This window comes from Sturnira hondurensis, unplaced genomic scaffold, assembly GCF_014824575.4.
Source record: "Sturnira hondurensis isolate 20B ecotype Veracruz unplaced genomic scaffold, ASM1482457v3 Scaffold0021214, whole genome shotgun sequence".
Lineage (NCBI taxonomy): Eukaryota > Metazoa > Chordata > Mammalia > Chiroptera > Phyllostomidae > Sturnira > Sturnira hondurensis.
This window is the reverse complement of record NW_028093845.1, coordinates 10092743-10112836: the sequence shown is the minus strand read 5'-3', so window position 1 is coordinate 10112836 and position 20094 is coordinate 10092743. Positions and strand designations below refer to the sequence as shown.

Sequence of the window (20094 nt, the reverse complement as noted above, 5' to 3'; positions counted from 1 at the left end):
TGAACTTTAGCGTCACCTTCTTTAGTTCCTCAAAACAGTCTGCCAGCATTTCTACTGAGAATGCATTAAATGAAGAGATTAAATTAACAACTCTAAAAGAACATATATCTTTCTACTTGTTTTAAACTTATATTCAAATAGGTCTTCTATATTTCTTTTTAAGGGCATTCTAGTGTTTTATAATTTTTTATCACTGCATTTTTTCCACTAAAGTTTCTGGCTGGTTGTTGCTTTTATACACCAAGACTACTGATTTTTTTTCTTCAACTACTTTACTGAATTTTCATCAGTTCTAACAGTTTTGTGGTTAATTCTCGTGGTTGACCAGTGTGCACTCTTATTATCTGCAAATAATGATAACTTTAGTGTTGCTTTCCAGTGCTAGTATCTCACTTTTTTTTCCTCTGTTTTTTCTTGGTTGGTAAGCGATGGGTATATTCATAGAGCTTCTTTAATAGCCCAAAGGCTAAGTAGTCTTGGTTTTTTTTTTGTTTACATTCTTAAAATAAATGTAATGGGAACAACTGTGACAAAATAAAGCATGCCCATATTATGAACAGGGCAGCACTCACTAATGGGTCATTTGTGGTTTTTAGTGCCCATTTCTCTCTACTTATTCTATCATTTGGCCTTTGAAGTCTCCATCAGTATTGGTCTCAAAATGTTTGAATAAATGAATGAATGAAGAAATGATCATAAGATGAGCACAATTACATCAATGTAGTGAATCTAACTGGATGGCTACTTTATACTAAACACAAACATGAACAGAGTAGAATATTCTTAAGTTTATAGTGCAGAAAGAGTAAATAAAGTATAATCGAGTATGATATGTTTAGTGGTAGACCATATGAAAGCTACAGAAACAGCACAGAAATGGGAATGATTAATTATCTTGGAAAATCAAAGGAGTAATCGCAGGGGATATGATATCTGAGACAGTATTAGAGGGATGGCTTAGGGATCCTCTTATCTGGGCATTCTGGGCAGACAAGACAGCAATCACAGAGGTCTGAAAGAGCTTACTGTGTATATTTATAAGATGTTCTTATGGTTGTACTCTAAACTGTGAGAGGAAGTTAGAAGAAAGAACAATAGAAATCTGCATGCAAAAACCATTTATATTAGGATTCTCAATAGAAGTGGATGACCAGGCCCTGGAAAAGAACATAGATTCACCCAGAAAGGGCATGTTATAAACTACGCTTTTCATCACTGGTCCATCACTTGGGACATTAACTGGAAAGGGAATGTACCTTATCCTTCAGGTGTGTTTGGGTAAAAGAGTTTGAGAACTACTAATGCAGACAATATAAAGCCAGTAAAGTGTGTTCAAGGGGGTATGACATCGTATTCGCATTTTAGAACCTTCCCTTTGATAACGGTTTCAAGGATCCTTGGGGACTGGAGAGAGGACAGGCTGGGCCAGGGGGAAACTCTTTAAAAAGCTACTGCAATTGATAATGAAGCAAGATAATGTAAATCTGGCTACCAAGTGGCAGTGAAGAAAACTCCAGGAATTCATAGGAAATGGAATTGGCAGCTTAGCAAGTGACTGGCTATGTAAGGTGCTAGAGGACAGAAAGGAAGTAGTCTTTCTAGGTCACTCTTAGCATTTTTGACATAAAGAATTATGGGAAGGAAGTTCATGATATTTACTGATGCAGTTTGAACTTCCCGCATTAGCTGGAGATTTTGATCATCTTTGTCCTGCATGACCATAAATATTTCACATTTGCTGAGAAAACAAAAATAATCATTTTTTGAGTCACTACCAGTTGTCACTCTGAAACATGAAGATGGGTATCACAATTTGCTATGTCTAGGAATTCCAGTATTATTAATGACACGATTATTCTCTAAGATGCATTATTAGTGTTAGATGTGCATTAATGAATTTCAACTTTTGTTTCCATGCTCTTTAGAATTCACTTGGAGGGCAGCCTTGTGGATGGCCCCGAAGCAAGCCTGATGGAACAGGATAGAACCAACCATGTGGAGGGCAACAGACTAAGTCCATTCCTGACACCATCTCCTTCTCCCATTTGCCAGCCAGAACCTCTGGCTATAAAGCTCCAGAATGGAAGCCCTTTAACAGAGAGACCATATCCAGAAGTAAATGGAGACACCAAGTGGCAGTCTTTCAAAAGTTACTATGGAATACCCCATATGAAGGGACGCCAGAATAGCCGTGTGAGTCCGGACTTTATACAAGAAGGCAGAGGGTATTCCAAGTGTTTGCAAAACGGAGGAATAAAGCGCACAGTTAGTGAACCTTCTCTCTCTGGGCTCCATCAGAACAAGAAATTGAAACAAGACCAAAAGGCCAATGGAGAACGAAAGAACTTCGGGGAAAGCCAAGAAAGAAATCAAGACAAAGGCAGCAGTCAACCAGATGTCTCCGATGTGAATGATAAGAAAGAATCTGTCAGCTCTGTGGCCCCAGAAAATGCAGTTAAAGATTTCACAAGTTTTTCAACACATAACTCTAGTGGGTCTGAAAATCCAGAGCATCAGATTCTGAATGAGCAGGAGGGAAAAAATGCTAACTACCATGACAAGAACATTGTATTACTTCTTGAAAACAAGTCAGTGCTAATGCCTAATGGTGCTACAGTTTCTGCCTCTTCCATGGAAAACACACATGGTGAACTCCTGGAACAGACACTGTTTCAATATTACCCAGGTTGTGTTTCCATTGCGGTGCAGAAAACCACATCTCACATACATGCCATTAACAGTCAGGCTACTAATGAGTTGTCCTGTGAGATCACTCACCCGTTGCATACCTCAGGGCAGATCAATTTGCCACAGACCTCGAACTCTGAGCTGCCTCTGGAGCCAGCTGCAGTGGTGCCTGAGGCCTGTGCCGCTGATCATGTCAGCAAACCAGCTGCAATGCTAGGTACCCGTTCCTTCCAGAAACCAGAACAACAAAAATCAGTTTTTGAGATAAGCCCATCTCCTGCAGAAAACAGTAATATCCAAGGAACCACAAAGCTGGTATCTGGTGAAGAATTCTGTTCAGGTTCCATCAGCAATTTGCAGGCTCCTGGTGGCAGCTCTGAACGGTATTTCAAGCAAAATGAAATGAATGGTGCTTACTTCAAGCAAACCTCAGTGTTCACTAAGGATTCCTTTCCTGCCGCTGTAACACCACCACCATCGCGGTTGCTTCTTTCTCCACCTCCTCCTCTCCCAGAGGTTCCTCAGCTTCCTTCAGAAGGAAAAAGCACTCTGAATGATGGTGTTTTGGAAGAACACCATCACTACCCCAACCAAAGTAATTCAGCTCTTTTAAGGGAAGTGAAAATAGAGGGTCAACCCAAGGCACCACCACCCCAGAGTCCTAATCCATCTACACATGTGTCCAGCCCCTCTCTGACACTTCCAGAAAGGCTTCGGAATAGTTGTATGAATAAGGATGACATACGGACTCCAGGGACAATAACTGTTCCACTGTGTTCTGAGAAAACAAGGCACATATCAGAACATCTCAAGCCTAACCTACCAATTCTTGGTCGCAGTGCAGTTCTGCAGGACCACTGCCAGCAGTTGATGGGACACAAAGAGCAAGAGAGTCTGAAGGGTCAAGACAAGGAACAAATACAAGATCTGGTGCTCCCAACACAGCCCTACCTGAAACCGGGATGGATTGAATTGAAGGCCCCTCATTTCCACCAAGCAGAATCCCATCTAAAATATAATAAAGCATCACTGCGGTCCATTCTTCAGTGTCAGTCCAACTCCTCCAATCAAATGACCTCTAAACAATACACTGGAAGTTCCAATGTGCCTGGGGGGCTCCCAGGGCAAGCTTACATCCAGAAAATGATGCAGCCAGAGCAGAGGCCACAAAGGTACCAAGCTGAGATGAATCAAGGGCAGTCTCAAGGTACGGTGGACCAGAATCTCCAGTTCCAAAAACCCTCACTCCAGGTGCACTTCTCCAAGACAGACCCTTCATCTGAAACTCACATGCAGTCACTGTGCACCCCTAGATTTCATTTTCAACAAAGACCAGATTCCCAAACTGAGAAACTCCTGCCCTCGTCATTGAAGCAGCACTTGAACCAACAGGCTTCAGAGACTGAGCCATTCTCAAATTCACACCTGCTGCAACATAAACCTCATAAGCAGGCGGCACAAACACAGACATCCCAGAATTCACATCTCCCTCAAAACCAGCAGCAGCAGCAGCAAAAATTACACATGAAGAATAAAGAACAAATGCCCCATACTTTTTCTCATCCCCAAGGCAACAATGATCGGCAAAGAGAAGGATCGTTCTTTAGCCAGGTTAAAGTGGAAGGATGCTTCCATGGTGAAAATCAGTATTCAAAATCAAGTGAGTTTCAGACTCATAATATCCAAATGGGGTTGGAGCAGATACAGAACATGAATAGTAGAAACTCCCCCTATGGTCAGATCTTGAAATCAAATGCAAGCAAAGTACAGATTTCTTGTTCAAACAGTACTCATGTAGGTTCAGAGAATACAGAACAGACTAGAAATTCTGAACTTTTTGCAGGAAACAAGACTTCAAACTTGCATCACATGCAATTTTTTCCAAATAATGTGACCTCGAAGCAAGAGGCTCTTCACAGGTGCTTTCAAGAACAGGAACAGAAGCCTCAACAAGCGTCAGTTCTACAGGGATACAGAAGTAAAAACCAAGGTATATCTGGTCAACAAGCTGCACAACTTGCTCAGCAAAGCTACCTGATGCACAGCCAAGCGAATGCTTTTCCGGTGCCTGGCCAAGGAGGAAGTCACATGCAGACCCCTCCCCAAAAGGACATTCAAAAGCACGCTGCTCTAAGGTGGCACCTCTTACAGAGGCAAGAACAGCAGCAAGCCCAACAATCCCAAACTGAGTCTTGCCATAATCAGGCACACAGGCCAGTTAAAGTTGAACCAGGAACCAGGCCCCATGCCTGTATGCACCCCAAGTCAGCACAGCCAGAAAACAAAACATGGAAAAAGATAAGTAAGCAAGAGATTCCACCTCTGAACTGCGATAATATGCAGCAAAGGAGCATCCTTGAGACCATGGAGCAACATCTGAAACAGTTTCAGGTCAAATCATTATTTGACCATAAGGCCCTTACTCTCAAATCACAGAAGCAAGTAAAAGTTGAAATGTCAGGGCCAGTCACGGTTTTAACTAGACAGACCACTGCTGCAGACCTCGATAGCCACACCCCAGCTGCAGAGCAGCGGGCAACTCCTTCTTCAGAAAAGACACCAACCAAAAGAACAGCTGGTTCTGTTCTCAATAATTTTTTAGAGTCACCTTCCAAATTACTAGATACTCCTATAAAAAATTTATTGGATACACCTGTCAAGACTCAATATGATTTCCCATCATGCAGATGTGTAGGTAAGTGCCAGAAATGTCCTGAGACACCTGGTGTTTATCCAGAATTAGCAAATTTATCTTTAGAGATGGGATTTTTTTTTTCAGTTTGGCAGCAATTTGTAAAGGCTCATAAAAATCTGAAGCTTACATTTCTTGAAATTACAAATGCCTGTGCTGTGCAAGAAAAAAACTTCACTTACATTCAGTTTTTCCAAAATTTTAAAACAGTTGCAGTTGCGCATGCTCATTTTTCCTTGTATTCAAACTCTTTAAAATATAAAGGTATTTGTTTTATATTAATCAACTTTTAATTCTATATGTCATTTTCTGGAGAGACAGGCAATAGAAACATCTATTAAAATGAGAGAAGTAACTGCCATATGCAAACTAATGTAGAAGCTTTTCATAGTTTTTAATTCAAGGTTAAATTTATTAATAGTTTTACAAGGTTAATTTCTACATAAGAGAGAAATTATCTCCAGTCTTTGTGAGCTGGGAGAAATTGTAGTACTGAAGTTCTGAATATTCATGAAGTTGCCCTTTCTCTATTTATACACTTGAAATATTGTATGATTTCTATTCATTTTGATTCTATTTTCTCTTTAAAGTTTTACCTTTTAATAGAAAATATGTAATTTTTTAAACAAACACATTTTTGTTAAAATTCAATATATGAAATAGGTCTGTCAGTATAGGGAAACGTTTTGCTGATGAATGCAGATTTTATACACATATACTTGGAAATCTTAATTATAGCTACTCAGCTGAGGTGCACTAGAAAACATTTGAAAAGACAAATGTTAAGCTAGTGTGGCGAGTGGTCCACGCACCCCATGTTATTCCTCTTACAATGGGACACCCCTCATTTTATAGATGAATGCAGGGAGCATGCCTACTGGCCCTTTGTTTGTGGTGTTAGGTTGTTGGCTCACTGGGCTTGAGTGCCGTGCGTCATAGATAACATTAGGTAAGTTATATTCACCTCCACGCCCTTCTCCCATCACTCTAACCCTTCCCCCCTTCATCTTTTCATAGTTTGCAGGAACCTCTTCCTTTTACCTGACCCTTTACCTGACCTCCAGTATACTTTCTCTTCATAAATTGTTCTAAAGTATGTACAAATATGGGTCTGGATTCAGTGCTCTTTTTTAAAAAAAGAATAGTGTAATGCTGTGGACAGACAAGAGGAGAGAAAGGTGTCTTGACAGTAAACTAAGCAATCTCTTGGGGGTGGGATAGGACAGGAAATTTTATTTTTAATCATCTAACATTCAGGTAGCAGGCAGTATTTCAGTTAGCTGTAAAAAAATGTTTCAGTTTAAAAAATTGGGTTGTAGTTGATATTACATATAATATACTATAGTTCCCACACTGTTTTCTTTGTTCAGTTCCACATGTTTGGTCTAAAATAATTTCTTACCCCATATCTGAAATGTAATTTAATATATTTTTATCCAACAGCCAACATGTACCTATACTTAATTATTTTGCACATTTTCTAATAGATTATTCCATCAATTTACTCATCCAAAAGAAAAAAAATGTATAAAGTCACATTTAGGGCCCTTAATGTGCAGTTGGGGGATAAGTTTTGTGGATGTAGCCTTTATATTTAGTATAATTGAGGTCTAAAATAATAATCTTCTATTATCTCAACAGAGCAAATTATTGAAAAAGATGAAGGTCCTTTTTATACCCATCTAGGAGCAGGTCCTAATGTGGCAGCTATTAGAGAAATCATGGAAGAAAGGTAATTAACACAAAGGCACAGGGCAGATTAACGTTTATCCTTTTGTATATGTCAGAATTTTTCCAGCTTTCACAGAAAAAGCAGTAAACAACTGTAAATTGAGTGATTATTAGTAGCCTTAGCTATGCCAGGGTTGCCAACACGACCCGCTGTGCTATTCACCAGAGAGTCACAATATTTGACAGGACTAATAGCCTGCAGGCTGGCACAGGCTGCCCACTTCACACGGGTGCCAGAAAACCCCGGCGGGAGCAAGGCCCAGCCCGGCCTGCCTGCCAGGCGCAAGGGTGCTGGCACGGGCTGCAGAGGGAAGCCCACTCTGGCGCCCCCGTTGGTGATAAAGTGTCAAAGTGAACGAGGGGGAGGTGTGGTGTGAAATAGGAACCGTTGAGTTCGATTCACCTAGAGTTGTGAAGATGTAGTTATCTCTACGGAAGTTGTCCCTTAGTGTGAGCAGAGGGCGTGTGTGACAGACTCAGTAGAAATAGAGGCGTTCTATGTATAGCTGCATTTTCTTTTTTACTGTCAGTCACAGGTATGCAAGTATGTACCTGAACCCACACAGTTAAGAGTAAAATAATCAGTGCAGAGAGACTTCTGTATAGGGATCCACAGCCCTTGAGCTGTTGCTATGCTAGGGTGTCTTTTCTTTAAGAGGTAGGAGACATTCTGGGCAGCAAGGATATATTCCACATCGTTTTTGCCCCATTTCCAAATGATTTATTTCTAAATCAGTGTGCAGAAATTCACTAAATAATCACTTAGCATTTTTTTATCAACAGGTACTAAGTAGTACCTTGATCATAAGGGAAAGTATAGTCTATTTCAGAATTGCTGGATACTAGATATTTGCCAACTACATTTTTAAAAATGTGAGAGATTCTTTGAGAAAAAGTCTTAACTAAAATGTATTGATTCCCTAAATTTTAAAATAGCTAAAGTTAGTAAAGAGCAAAAACCAAATAGTATGTATCTTAGAAGACTGAATTTAGCAAACTTAAAAAAAAGTCTTGTTTTGTGAAATTATGTGTAAAACAAAGCTTTCCCATTATTTCCACCCAACATATAATTTCAAAATAGTTCATTACAAATGCCCATGTATTTTGATACTGAAGACAAACAAGGCTTAAAGTCTGTTATCCAGTTTGTTTGGCTTAGACCTGTTTCTTTTTTTTTTTAAATAAAGTAAACCACTTATTTCTCAGGATGTGGTAATAGAATAAGATTATGCTCAAATGTTCAATATGTTGGATGCCTCTTAGATTCATTTGCTAATTTTACGTGTGTGTGTGTTTCTGTGGATTTCTTTAAGGTTTGGACAGAAGGGTAAAGCTATTAGGATTGAGAGAGTCATCTATACTGGTAAAGAAGGCAAAAGTTCTCAGGGATGTCCTATTGCCAAATGGGTAAGTGTGACTTGACGAGGCTTTTGGTCTTCAGTCGTAGCATTTTGATTCATTGATCTAATCCTGAGAATTGAGTTACCCAGGTTAGAGTCATCTAAGACAGTTAAAGGGAATACTGCTTGCATGTATTTTATCATGTGTTATCTCTATAATTATGTATTAGCCATATTTAATTGAAAGAATTGAATGGGGAGGAGAAGGTCTGTTCAAGTACCTGCTACAAGTGTAATTGTTCCTTTAAATACGAACCTTCAGTTAATCTTTATATTGCCATTTATGAAAACCTTGAACTTCATGAAAAAGATCTGCATGTCTTCCATCTAGCTCTGGCTTAGCTATTCCAGGGTTGCCAACACAACATGCTGTGCTATCCACCAATGTTTAGTTAGTTTGCTAACCATGGAGCAGTTCCGACCCCAGGGTAAACCCTCACTTTGTACACGGGCAGCAAAAACGAGTTGCAGGCGGGGGAAAGTTGCCCTAACTGTGTCCCAGGCGTGAGAAAATATGCATACATAAATCAGTGCTGACATCTGCTGCAAGTGACCCTTGTTTTGTTTTGGTTGGGGTGGGGTGTTGGGGTGGAATGGTGACCTGCACAGGTGGTGCGCAGAAGCTGCAGTGAGGAGAAGCTACTGTGCTTGGTGCGGGAGCGAGCCGGACACACCTGTGAGGCCGCAGTGATTGTGATTCTCATCCTGGTGTGGGAAGGAATCCCCCTGTCTCTGGCCGACAAACTCTACTCGGAGCTCACCGAGACGCTGAGGAAATACGGCGCGCTCACCAACCGTCGGTGTGCCCTGAACGAAGAGTAAGTGAAGCTAGGGCCTCTCCTCTCTGTCCACTGATAGGAAAGCCTGATCTTTGGCTGGAGGGAAGAGAACCCACATTTTTACATTTATAAAAGGAGGATCATAATGCTGCTTCACAGGCATGCAATGGGAGGTGGTGCTCGCTAACATGGACAGCTGCAGATGATTTCATTCACGTTTTGTACCTTCAGACAACATAGCCATTAGTTAGCACGGACTGGCCTGTTATTCACATGAACTCAATCAGACCATACACTGGAAAATACTTGTGTGTCCACTTTCTACAAATTACAACTCTTTTGTGTGCCTGGCCATCACATTAGATAAGTATTGACAGCCCTACTAAGTGGAAGAATTTGAAACAAAAAGTAAGTTTGCTGAGAAATTTTAGGATACCCAGGTCAAGAACCTTAATCGTATATGTAGTAAACAAAATAGGAGGCCTCCAGAAGTTGTAGAGAAACAAATTTTGACTTCCATTTAGTTTAGTTCATTATTTCCACAAAGCAATCAAAATTGCTTCCATCTTTACTATGACTAAATAATGGAGAATTTAGTGGCTATGGATATGCATTTTTCAGGAATGTAATTATTTGGAATAGAAGAGCAGGGTTTTGTGGTTGAATATATTTATGCATCTAAGTATTAGTATGTTTCTGTTTGTTGTTTGTTTTTAACCTCTCCACTTGGAGGAAGTCTAAACCTTCACTTGGAAGAAGCTCCGTTTTGTATCATTCCTCTACTATGCTACTCCTGTATTAGTGTTCAAAGATTACAGGATAATTCACTGGAATCTAACAGTACTTATTATCACTCACAGTTGGTTCTACAATAGTCTTAGTTTCGCACTTTGTTTAGTCTCCGTTCCTCTGTATCCACCAAACTGCACACTAGTTTTCCAAGCCCATGGAAAGGCGATGCTGCTCACTGCAGCAACCCCATTGCTAACCAGACCAGTTCTTTGGCTATTGCTCTAACGGGCGGCCTGTTGCTAACTTTATGGTAAAATTGGTCCTCTCTCTGGGTCATGAAGGACTGCTAATCAACTATAAATAATCTGTTTCGTAAAGTTACTTTTTCTACAAGAAATTGCTACGTGGCTTTTTATAGAAATTATAATCCAAAATTGTCATGGTGGGTCTCTCACTGCCATGCTTTCATTTTAGGAATGACAAGGAGGGCAGGAGAAGTTGCTGATTCACAACCCTACTCAGGCGTGTGATGAACTGCTTTAGGTGTGAAATACTCTTCAGGGGAAACTGTCCTTGTTTCTCATTTGAAAATGTACTTAGGCGCTTTGAATCAAGAAGCAAATGAAAGCTGAGACATCTTGAGCTAATTACTCATGATAGCATTTTTTTCTCAGGAATTCAAGGAAACTGCTTTGTATTGTTAAAGCAGACTCTTCCTCTTAGATGTGAGGGCTTAAACTTCTGAAAAATGACAGTTGTTGTACCTAAATTTCTTACAGTTTTATGTAAACTACATTTCATATTCTTTGTCATTGATTTAATTTTCATTATTATTTTATCTCTGGTATTTTCCCTCTTAAGGCTTTCCTTTAATTCCTGTAAATACCATTGCCTGGAATGGAATCTAACACATGGAAGGAAATTCTATGTAAGAACTCTCCTAAAATGTGTTATTTTACATGTGGAAACCAGAATGATAATTGAGCCAGGGTCTAAAAAATTATAATTAAAAGATGTACTTCAGATATTAAGAGTTTTGAAAAACCAGTCTGTAACTTTTGCTTATCTTCATCTAGAGTTTCAAGGTGAAGATGTGTAATTACTTGGATGAAATTTTAATTCTGGGCTATTCTCCAAACAGCAATTCCTCAAAAAAATGTCCCTGAGAAACATGGTTAAAAAAGACACTTAACCAGTGGCAACAGAGACTTTACTTGACGTACTTTTGAAGTTCCTTCTACCCCATAAGATACATTTTATGTCTGACAGAAGTTACAATTGTGACTTTTTGCCAAGAATATCAGATAATATCAAACTGGAGCTGCTGACTCAGTTTAATGATCAAGGCTGTGTGAGACTCATCACTGAGTCCCTCCAGTCCCAGTTCCCCCCTGCACCGGAACTGCCTGCTGTAAGTTCAGGAAAGAACTCTGAGAGCAGCTTTCAGGGGGATGGTCACAAAGGGATTTTCACATTTCCTTTGAGCCAAACCAGCTCAAAGGAAATATTATCATTGATGGGTGTTAGACTTTCTCAAGTGTTTTTTTCTGTAATAAGATAATCATGTTGTTCTTAATTCTTTATTTTGTTAAAGTCATACCTTATATTGATTTTTGTGCAGTGGAGAAACATTGCATTTGTGGGACAATGAATAATGTATAATGTTTTATATGTTGCTGGGTTCTGTTCGCTAGTATTTTATTGAGGATTTTTATATCTCTCTTGATAAGGGATACTGGTCCATATATTCTTATGATAGTTTTTAATGTTGTTATAGCCAGAATGCTGGCTCCATAGAGTGTGTTGTTCCCTCTTTTATTTTTTGGAAGAATTTGTAAAGGACTGAGGTTATTTATTTAACTGTTTGATTACTAATTAAATTTTTCATTTGTTGTGGGTGTATTCAGTTTACTCATTTCAGTACTTTGCAACTTTGTAGGAATTTGTCCATTTCATGTAGGTTATCGAATTTGTTGATATATTATTGGTATAGTATTCACTTATAATGTTTTTAATAAGATCAGTAATAGTGTCCTCTTTCACTCTTATTTTAATTATTTGGTCTTCTCTCTCTTATTTTAATTATTTGGTTTTCTCTCTTTCATTGGTCATTCTAGTTTTGTCAATTTTGTTGATTTTTTCAAACAGCTTGTGATTTCTTTGATTTTCCCTATAGCTTATTCTCTATTTAGTTTAGTTAATTTCTACTCAAATTTTTAGTATTTTCTTCATTCTCCTTGCTTTGGATTTAGTTTGCTCTTCTGTATCTAATTTTTCAAGGTAGAAGGTTAGTGTATGGATTTGAGAATTTTTTTTTACCATAGGCATTATAAATTTCTCTCTAAGCCTGCTTTAACTGTGTCACATAAAGTTTTGGTATACTGACTTTATATTTTCATTTTTTACTAAGTATTTTCTAATTTACCTTATTGTTTTATCTTTGACTCACTGATTATTTAGTAGTATATTGTTTTATCTCTACATATTTATTAATTACCCAACTCTGTTTCTTATTCATTCATAATTTTATTCCATTGATAACAAGAATGTACTTTGTATTATTTTGATTATTTTAAATTAATTAGACTTGTCTTATAATCTGACATAATCTATTCTGGAGAATGCTTCACGAGCACTTCAAAATGAGGAGTATTCTGCTGTTTGGTGCCAGGCTCTCTAAAGTAGATGTCTGCGGCCTTTAGTTGACTTACAGTGTTTTTTCATCTCTTTATTTTCTCCTTGATTTTCTATGTAGTTGTTCTACCTATTATTAAAAGTGGAGTATTAAATTATCTATTTTATCCTTTAATTCAAATATTTTGACTCACTCTTCTCAGGTTTATATGTGGTTTATATCTACTTACTGAATTGTCCCCTTTATTATTATTATTGTATAATGTACTTCTTTGTTATACTTATTAATTACTTAGTAAGACAAAAAATCATCTTAAATTTTGTTTTGATGTTAGTGCAGCCATTTCATTTAGCTTTTGATCACTATTTGCATAATATCTTTTTCCATCCTTCTATTTTCAGCCTATTTGCTGAAAACTAAAAGCATGTCTTTTGTAGGCAACATATAATTGGATTGTGCTTTTTAAAATTTAATGTTCATTTTATTGTCTTTTTCCATTACCATTTACCCCTGGAACACCCCCTCATCCCAGCAATCACCACACTATTGTCCACATCCACGAGTCCATTTTCCTTTTGCTCAGTCCCTCCACCCTTCAAACCTCCCAGTAGCTGTCATCTGCTCTCCACCTGTAAGTCTGTCTGTTTTGCTTGTTAGCCTAGTTTGTTAGTTAGATTCTAGATATGAGTGAAATCATATGGTATTTGTCTCTCTCTGACTGGCTTATTTCACTTAGCATAATGTCCTCCATGTCCATCCATTCTGTTGCAAGGGTAAAGTTTTCTCCTTTTTTATGGCCAAGTAGAACTCCATTGTGTAAAATGTCCCACAGTTGTTTTATCCACTCATCTATTGATGGAGTCTTGGGCTGCTTCCTATCTCGGCAATTTTAAGTAATACTGCAATGAACATAGGGGTGTTTATGTTCTTTCTAATTAGTGTTTTGGGTTCCTTCCCATACATTCCCAGAAGTGGGATCACTGTCAAAAGGAAGATACATTTTCAATTTTTTTTAGGTACCTCCACACTGCTTTCCATAGTAGCTGCACCAGTCTGCATTTCTACCAACAGTGCAGTACGGTTCCCCTCTCTCCACATCCTTGCTAGCCCTTCTGTGTTGATTTATTGATACTAGGAATTCTGACAGGTGTCAGATGATATCTCACTGTGGTTTTAATTTGCATTTCTCTGCTGATTAGTGATGTTGAGCATCTTTTCATATTTCCGTTGGCTATCTGTATGTCCTCTTTGGAGAAGTACCTGTTCAGGTCCTTTGCCCATTTTTTAATTGGATTGTTTGGTGTTGAGTTTGTATGGTCTTAATAAATTTTGAGTATTAAGTCCTTATCAGATGTATCCAGCAAATACATTCTCCCATTTTAAGGGTTGTCTTTTTATTTTGTTGATGTTTTCCTTTGCTGTGCAAAAACTTTTAGTTTGATGTAGTCCTATTTGTTTATTTTTTCTTTTGTTTTCTTTGCCTGGGGAATATAGTCGATAAAAAATTTCTAAAGCAATGTCCGAGATTTTGCTGCCTACATTTTCTTCTTGGATATTTGTGGTTTGGGGTATAACATTTAAGTCTTTGATCCATTTTGAATTTATTCTTGTGTGTGGTGCATGAAGGTAGTCAGTCTAGTTTCATTTCTCTGCATGTATCTGTCCAAATTTCCCAACACCATTTATTGCATAAACTATCTTTAGCCCATTGTGTATGCTTGCTTCCTCTGTCAAATGTTAATTGATGACTATAAGGGTGTGGGTTTATTACTGGGTTCTCTATTCTGTTACATTGATCTATGTGTCTGTCTTCATGTCAGTCCCAGGCTGTTTTGATTTCTATGGTCTTGCAGTATAGTTTAATATTAGGTAGCATGATCCTCCAACTTTGTTCTTCTTTCTCAGGATCACTGTTGCTATGCAGGGCCTTTTCTGGTTCCATGTAAATTTTTGAAATATTTGTTTTAGTTCTATGAAATACATCATTGGAATCTTGATTGGAATTGCATTGAATCTAATGTTTGTTTTAGGTAGGATGTACATTTGAATGATGTTCATTTTTCCTATCCATGAACATGGTATGTGCTTCTATTTATTTGTGTCTTCATTTTCTTTCTTTAGTGTCTTATAATTCTCTACATACAAGTCTTCTACATCCTTGGTTAGGTTTATTCCTAGGTATTTTATTCTTTTTGAAGCAGTTACAAATGGGGTTGATTTCTTAATTTCCCTTTCTTTTAGTTTGTTATTGGCATATAAAAATGCAGCTGATTCTGAATATTAATTTTGTATCCTGCTACTTCACTGAATTCATTTATCAATTCTAGTAGTTTTTGGTGGAATCTTTGGGGTTCTCTATGTACAGTATCATGTCATCTGCAAATATAGACAGTTTTACTTCTTCCTTTCAAATTTGGATGACTTTTATTTCTTCTTCTTTTCTGATTGCTGTGGCTAGGACTTCCAGTACAATGTTAAATGAGAGAGGAAGAAGCAGACATCCCTGTCTTGTTTCTGAACTTAAGGGGAATGCTTGTAGTTTTTACCTATTGAGTACAATCTTGGCAGTGGATTTCTCATGTATGGCCTTTATTATGTTGAAGAATGTTCCTTCTATTCCCATTTTGCTAAGAGTTTTGATCATAAATGGGTCCTGGATTTTATCAAAAGCTTTTTCTACATCTGTTGATATGAACTTGTGGTTTTTGTTCTTCATTTTATGTGGTATATCACATTTACTGATTTGCAAATGTTACACCAACCTTGCATTCCTGGAATAAATCCAACTTGATCATGGTGTATGATCTTTCTAACACACTGCTGAATATGATTTGCTAATGTTTTGTTGAGGATTTTACCATCTATGTTCATCAATGATATTGGCCTATAATTTTATTTTTTGTATTGCCTTTATCTGGTTTTGGAATTAGGATAATGCTGGCCCCATAAAATGAGTTTGGGAGCCTTCCTTCTTGCATTTTCTGAAATAGTCTGAGAAGGAGAGCTGTTAGTTCTTCTCAGAATACTTGGTAAAATTTACCCATGAAGCCATCTGATCCATGGCATTTGTTTGTTGGAAGTTTTTTTATTACTGTTTCAGTTTCATTGGTGTAATCTGTCTATTCGGATTATCTGATTCTTCCTGATTTATTTTTGTAAGATTGTATGTTTCTAGGAATTTATCCATTTTGTCCAGGTTGACCATTTTGTTGTCATGTAATTGTTCATAAGTTTTTTTTCTTTACTATCCTTTGTATTTCTTTGGTGTCAGTTATTTCTCCTCTTTCATTTCTGATTTTATTTATTCAGGTCCTCTGTCTTTTTTTCTTGATGAGTCTGGTTAAAGGTCTGTCAATCTTGTTTATCTTTTCAAAGTACCAACTCTTGGATTCATTGATCTTTTATATTATTATTTTAGATCCTATTTCATTTATTTCTGTTCTGGTTTTTATTATTTCCTTCCTTCTACTGACTTTGGGCTTTGTTTGTCGTTCTTTTTCAAGTTCCTTTAAGTATGAAGTTACAGTGATTATTTGAGCTTTTTCTTGTTTTTTGAGATAGGCAAGTACTGCTATGAATTTCCCTCTTAGGTTTGCTTTAGTGTCCCATAGATTTTGGATTTTTGTGTCTTCATTTTCACTTTTTTCAAGGTATCTTTTGATTTCTTCCTTGATCTTGTTGTTGACCCATTCATTGTTTAATAACCTACTATTTAGCTTCCGTGTCTTTGTGTGTTTTTTCAGTTTTCTTCCTGTGATTGATTTCTAGTTTCATAGCATCATGCCTATAAAAGATGCTCAGTATGATTTTAGTCACCTTAAATTTATTGATACTTGTTTTGTGTCCCAACATGTGGTCTGTCCTTGAAAATGTCCTATGTGCACTTGAAAAGTATGTATATTCTTTAGTATGAGATGCTCTGAAGAACTAAGGTGGGGGGAGGAAATGGGAGGGAGGTGGGGAGCACTGGAGTGGGGGCAGGGCTGGGAANTCCTTGATCTTGTTGTTGACCCATTCATTGTTTAATAACCTACTATTTAGCTTCCGTGTCTTTGTGTGTTTTTTCAGTTTTCTTCCTGTGATTGATTTCTAGTTTCATAGCATCATGCCTATAAAAGATGCTCAGTATGATTTTAGTCACCTTAAGTTTATTGATACTTGTTTTGTGTCCCAACATGTGGTCTGTCCTTGAAAATGTCCTATGTGCACTTGAAAAGTATGTATATTCTTTAGTATGAAATGCTCTGAAGAACTAAGGTGGGGGGAGGAAACGGGAGGGAGGTGGGGAGCACTGGAGTGGGGGCAGGGCTGGGAATATAAGACAAAACTGTACTTGAACAAGAACTAAATTTAAAAAAATATATGTAATTCATCACTAAGCTGTACACCTGAAACTAATATAAATAATATTAATATCAATTGTAACTGAAAAAAATAAAATAAAAAAATAAAACGATCGCTTAAAAAAAGATATCAATTAAATCCATTTGATCTAGTGCGTCATTTAAGGCCACTATGTTCTTGCTGATTTTCTGCCTAGAAGATCTATCCATTGAAGGCAATGGGGTGTTAAAATCCCCAACTGCAGGTATTTCTGTTTATCTTTCCTTTTATATCCATCAAGATTGCTTTACTATTTAGGGCCTCCTATATTGGGTGCATAAATGTTTACTAGGGTTATATCCTCTCCTTGGATTATTCCCTTTATCATTATGTAATGTCCTTCTTTGTCTCTTACTATATAGCCTTGGTTGTAAAGTCTATTTTTTTTAATGTAAGTACTGCTATCCCAGCTCTTTTTTCTTTTCTATTTGTGTCAAATATCTTTTTCCAACCTTTTACTTTTAGTCTGTGTGTATCTTTTGATGAGATGGGTCTCTTGGAGGCAGCTGGGTTGTGTTTCTAATCCATCTTTTCTGTCTTTTCCTTTTAATGGTATTATTTAATCCGCATACATCAAATCTAATGACTGATGAAGTTGGATTTATGTCTGCCAATTCACTCTTGATTTCTGTATGTCTGTGTTTTTTGTGTCTCAGTTCTTTGATTACTACCTTATTTTGTATTCAGTTGGTATTTTCTAGTGTACCATTATAACGCCCTCATCATTTCTTTTGTTATATTATTTGAAGTTATGTTTTTGTTGGTTGCACCCTGGAGATTTTAACATCTTAAATTTTAACAACATAATTGGAGAAATACCAGTTTAATTACAATAGTGTATAGAAGCTTTCTTTCTATATAGCTCTGTTCCCTCCTTTTCCTTTATACTCCTTTTTTATAAAAGTTACACTTTATACATTGTATGCCCATTAACATCATACACTTATAATTATTGCTTTATACAGTTCCCTTTAAATCAGATAAAAGAAAAAATGTTTAAAACAAAAAATATATATAACTTCTGTTTACCTTAGTACTAACTTTTACTGGTTCTCTTTATTTTTTCATGTACACTCAAGTTACTGCCTAGTGTCCTTTTCTTTTAAACTGATGGACTTTATTTAATATTTCTTTTAGAGCTGTCCTAATGGTAATAGATGCTCTGAGATTATTTATCAGGGACTATCTTAATTTATTATTCATTATTGAAGGATAGTTTTGCTAGATACAGAATTTCATAGTTGTCTTCTTCTTAACAGCACTTTAATATGCCATCCCAGTGCCTTCATTTTATAAATGTGGAGCATTCATAAATTAGATATGGTGAACCTTTTTTACATCCCTAGGATATAATATAGCCCCCTTGATCATGGTGTATGACCCTTTGTACTACAAAACTTGGTTCGCTAATATTTTTTGAGGGATTTTACATTGTAAAATTATTCATCAGGGATATTGGCTAGTAATTTTCTTTTCTTGTAGTTTCCATTGTTTTAGTATCAGGGTAATAATGGCCTTGTAACGTAAATTTGAAGGTGATCTCTTCTCCTCTAGGACCCCTATAATGTATATATTGGTTCTAATGGTATCCTATAAATCCTTAAGTTGTCTTCACTCTATTCCTTCTTTTCAATTTTTGCTACTCTAAGTGGATGAATTCCACTGCTCTTTTCCCTGTCTTTGATTTCATTGATCTTTTTTCCCTTGATGTAATCTATTGTGGAACCCTTTTAGTGAAATTTTCAATTGAGTTATTGTTTTTCTGACCTCATTGCACATCAGTAGTTTATTAGTAGTAATGATATTATTTGGAAATTGCTCCTCTATCTTGAAGAGATCTTGTTACTGAATATAGGTTAAAATCCATGAGTTAATAATGATACTAAAACAAAGAATAAACTAATTGATTATTTTTGGATGATTACTAAGGCACTAAATTACTATTCAAAAATTTCACAACTTACCATGAATTTATTCTGTAATTTGTTTACAATCTATGTTTCATGGTGACCAAACAGCTGATAAAGAAAATGTATTTAAAGAATTTAAGCTAAAGAATGCAAAAGAAATGTTATAATTAAAAATTATAATTTTATAGATGTCAGCAAAGATGGCAGAATAAGAACCTCTGAAATCTCTCTACCATAAAAGCAGTAAGAACACTGGTAAATATTATCAGAATCAACTTCCGAGAAATCTATGAATTTATAAAAGCCCTGCATCTTTCTGGGAAAATTTATTCAAGAAAAGCAATGGGATTTTGGTGAGAAGAATAAGTTTTATAGTTTTTCAACTTGCCTTATTCCCATTGTACCCTGAACTCCACAACAGTTTTGGAAACCAGGAGGCCTCATTCATGGTGAAAATTGTCCTGGCAACCCCTGGATGTAGGAGTCTTAGATTGGATATCATTCAAAACCCCATTCCCAGGGAAGAGTTGTCATTTTACCTATTTGGTAATTCTCTAGAAGACCTTACTAGCCAGGATGTTTTTAGTGTATCTGAGTTTGAATTCATGTCAAACTCTTCCAAAAAATTTGAAGAGATCACTTCCAAATTTATTTTTAAAAGCCATTATTTACTCTGATACCAAAACAGTGGACCCTATAAGAAAAGAAAGTTACCAGCAAATATCCCTGAGGAATATAAAATGTAAAATTCCTCAACAAAATATTAGCAAACTAACTTATGTAGTACCTTCAAAAGATCATACACCATGATCAAAGGGGCTGTATTCCAGGGATGTAAGACTGGTTCACTGTACCCAATCAATTAATGCAATACTCCATATTAACAAAATGAAGGATAAAAATCAAATGATTATCTAAGTAGGCACAGGAAAAGCACTTAACAAAGTCCAACATCCCTTTAAGGTAAAAACTCAACAAATTGATTAAAAAGGAATGTATCTCAACATAATGAAAATTGTACGTGAGAGGACACGGCTAACATCATACTCAGTGTTCAAAAGCTGAAAGCTTTTACTCTGAGATAGGAATAAGACAAAAATGCCTACTTTCACCATATATAATATACTACTGACAATCCTCGTCA

At 36.8% G+C, this 20094-nt stretch overlaps 1 protein-coding gene across 2 annotated transcripts in view; it reads left to right on the top strand.

The window, feature by feature from the left end:
• Positions 1-20094, top strand: part of TET2 (tet methylcytosine dioxygenase 2) — a 118333-nt gene that overhangs the window by 70632 nt on the left and 27607 nt on the right. Inside the window, exons 3-6 of one of the 2 annotated variants that reach the window (XM_037031958.1) lie at positions 1926-5383; positions 7022-7112; positions 8425-8518; positions 9121-9329. In XM_037031958.1, the coding sequence (XP_036887853.1) occupies positions 1972-5383; positions 7022-7112; positions 8425-8518; positions 9121-9329 (3806 nt within the window). In that variant the 5' untranslated portion in view covers positions 1926-1971. Of the gene's footprint in view, positions 1-1925; positions 5384-7021; positions 7113-8424; positions 8519-9120; positions 9330-20094 lie in introns of those variants that run through there. The other variant, XM_037031959.1, reaches the window with a different exon arrangement.